Source organism: Nicotiana sylvestris, chromosome 1, assembly GCF_000393655.2.
Source record: "Nicotiana sylvestris chromosome 1, ASM39365v2, whole genome shotgun sequence".
NCBI classification, from domain to species: Eukaryota; Viridiplantae; Streptophyta; class Magnoliopsida; order Solanales; family Solanaceae; genus Nicotiana; species Nicotiana sylvestris.
The window spans coordinates 40,329,467-40,333,020 of NC_091057.1; the positions used below are offsets into that span (position 1 = coordinate 40,329,467).

A 3,554-nucleotide genomic window follows, 5' to 3' on the forward strand; every position below is an offset into this window, starting at 1 on the left:
CTATGATTCATCTTGAACATTAGCCTTGAAATACTTTGCATCAATTATCTTAATATTCAAAGAATATAATCTATTCTTTGCCATATGCACTTTAGTAATTAGAATTCCATTTGAATCTCTAAGCCAAAGATGCATATTTTTCATGTCGATATCATATCCCTTTTCAAGAAGTTGGCCCAAACTCAAAATATTACTTTTTAATTTTGGGACGTAATAAACATCTTGAATTAACTTGTGGTCGCTATTTTTATAGGAGATCAGAATCGTACCTATCCCTTCGATTTGAATCTTTGAGGTATCTCCAAAGGACACATTACCTCTTACCGTTTTATTGATCTCCACAAACTTTTCTTTGCATCCACACATATGATTTCTTGCTCTATTGTCCAAATACCATGAGCTGTAATCATCCGTGTCTTCTTCCTTGAGTGCCATCAACAACGTTGACTCAACTTCTTCTTTCTTGTTGTCAACAAGGTTAGCTTTTTCTCCAATATTGCTACGACATTCCCAAGACTAATGGCCAAATTTATGACAATTATAATACTCAATTTTTGATATGTCACACCTTTGTCCATTATTTTCTTGGTAGTAGCCACGTCCTCTTCCTCCTCTTTGTCCACAACCACGATCTTTGAATGTTTGGTGCATTTTAACTTCATTGTTGAAGTTATTACCGTTACTTCTTCCTCTTCCATGACCGCCACGGCCTCGTCCTCGTGTGTTTCCTCGATAGCTCTTTTCACCTCCATAATCCTTGAAGGATGTCTGAGTTTTAAGAAGTTGCTCCAATGACACTTCTTGTCTCCTTTTGATCTTTTCTTCTTGGGCCTGTAAAGAACCCTCCAATTGCTCCACCATCATTGAGTCTAAATCTTTAGACTCCTCAATAGCACACACCACAAAATCAAATTTAGGTGTTAAAGTGTGAAGAATTTTTTCTACCACACGAACATCTTCTATGTCCTCCCCGTATCTTCTTAACTGATTTACAACAGCCTTCACTTTTGAACAATAATCCGAAATGCATTTGGATTCTTTCATTTTTAAAACTTCAAAATCAGCCCTTAAAGTTTGAAGTTTTACCTTCCTCACCTTGTCAATTCCTTGGAGAGAATTTTGTAAAATCTCTCAAGCTTCCTTTGAGGTGGTAGCATTTGCCACCTTCTAAAACATGGCATCATCCAAACATTGGTGGATGAGCGTGAGGGCTTGTTGATCCTTCTTCTTTGTCTTTGCCAATACATCTTTTTTATTTTGAGGCAGAGCTTCCTCATTATCGGGTTTTGCATACCCTTTATCTACGATTTCCCACACATCCTGGGAGCCAAGAATGGCTTTCATATGTAGACACCATTTCTTATAATTATCTTTTGTCAGACAGGGGTATTGGAAAGACAACGGACCATTATTCGCCATGGCTCTAATACCACTTTGTTGGGATAAAAAGTAATATCCCACCCAGGAATAATATCCACGGTAAATAACAATAACACAAGAGAGTAACAACGACACCAAATATTTTAACGGGGTAAAATACAATACCCGAGTGGAGCAATATTACCACTATAATATTACAACTTAGTAGTGTCAAAAGACTACTACAACTTTGAAAAAATAACACTCTTTATTTTAAACACCTCGCTATAATATTACTACCACTCACTATTTATCTCACAGACAACAATTTGTGGATTACTCTCACTGCTTTCTGCTTCTCTCGTTTTGGTGTGTTTGAAATGAGGCAACACCATCCCTATTTATAGCTGAATGAATGCTCACAAAAACCGATCAAAATCTGTTCTATTGCCTACTTGCCAATTTGCAAGATTGCAAATTGGTTATGAAATTGGTTCCACCTCCCAACCTTACATTCGCCTACTATTGCAATGGTTTCAACTAATTACATTTTTTTTCTTATTTTCTTTTTGTTTATTTTATTTAGGGACCCCACAATGGTTGCAGATGATGGTTTTTTTATATAATCACATATGATATTGCCCCCATGAGGAGTAAATTTTATTTCTTCGAATGGGACGAAAAATGTTCAATTTGAAACGAATTTTATATTTACTATATAATAATAATGGTGTTCACAATGCTCCATCATATGGAAGGCAAAAAAAAGCTGTAAAATAGTTATACACAAGGCAAATAGATCAATGGTCTTGGCATTTTTATGAATTATAGATTTACTGTAAAAATAATACGATTCAGTGTACCTTATTGGATTGATCTTGTTTCCTCACATGGGATGAGTAATGTCTCCTTGAAATAGATTCCCTACTCATTGTGGGTATTAATATTGGTGATCATGATATATATGGAAGAAGAAGAAAATTTGAATTGGGGGGTTAGGCAGATAGATCAATGGTCTTGGAAATCTTTGATTCCTAGATTTACTTAAGCAATAATATGATTCAAGGTGACTTATAAGACTAGATTTTGCTTTCTCAAATGAAATGGTTAAAGCTCTTCTTGAAATATATTCTAAACTAATGTGGATATGACTAATAGTGATCATAATACTTCATGTGGAAGGAGAAGAAAGCTTTAGTAGGGGGGAATATACAGAAGGCCTCATTGTGCAACCATGGGTTAAGATGTGGCTAAAGTCTCTCCGATGGTATTGTATGTTACGCTCGAGGTCTCTCGAGCCTCCTCTTGTAACAATGTCTCCGTTTTAGGGTTGAAGAAATAAGGTAATGAAATTTCGATATGGATTTTTGTTGTTGTTATGACAGGCGAAAAGCAGTGCCCTATTAGTCTAATTCATGCTTCCCCTTGGAATCGATAAAGGGGCTGATAAGCGCTTCCCGAATAGATTCCTTTCTCTTCCCCGGATAGCGAACACCCACCTTTCTATAAGCTTTCCCTATCGCTTTAATGAATCTCTTTCCTCCTGTTCTCTAGAGTTCAAAAACAGATTCATGCATATCCCTTATTTGTCCATTAAGTCTATTTTTCGCTAAAGGCAGCATGAAAATCACCTAAATTGTATATGTAAGAGGAAGGACGACTAAGCAATTATGCTACTATTGGCACCCCCAAACTGAAAAGTAGAACTAGAAATCCAACTTTAGGTGGTCATTATGATAAGAAACTCGCCAGCTCGCCGCAAAGAATTTCTACTATTGTAACACATAAATCTAACTTGGCATTACGGAATTCTATGTTTTAGGTAAAGTTTTACGAGACCTTACATCCTCGCCCACTTCAGATCATTCATCCTTGAATGAGGATCAAGGTTCACTTAATAGCAACCTATGCAACTTCAGTTTTCACACCACACACCAGCAGCCCTAAATTTGACTAACTCCCTAGATTTCCAAAAATTTCGGCAGAGGTCCCTTTGTAATTAGGCCTATCCACCTTTCAGAGAACCCCAAAACACATGCTAACAACATATACTTAATCCATTGACGTAACAAAACACAAAATAACACCAACCGCGGCCTGATAAGCAACATATAACCAAAAGGGAAAACCTTTACATTAACTGAACAAGTGATGCGAAATTCATAGGTGACAATTTCATAAAAAGGATTACACAA

The 3,554-nt window shown here is 36.4% G+C and overlaps 1 protein-coding gene across 1 annotated transcript; it reads right to left on the reverse strand.

Annotated features, from left to right (window-relative positions):
* LOC138869132 (uncharacterized) lies at nucleotides 1-1,044 on the reverse strand. Its single transcript, XM_070146727.1, has 3 exons — nucleotides 569-1,044; nucleotides 325-499; nucleotides 1-159 (listed from the first exon to the last, which is right to left on the reverse strand). Exons 1-3 carry the CDS (start codon nucleotides 1,042-1,044, stop codon nucleotides 1-3), a joined length of 810 nt encoding a protein of 269 aa, XP_070002828.1.
* Between the last annotated feature and the right edge of the window lie 2,510 nt (nucleotides 1,045-3,554).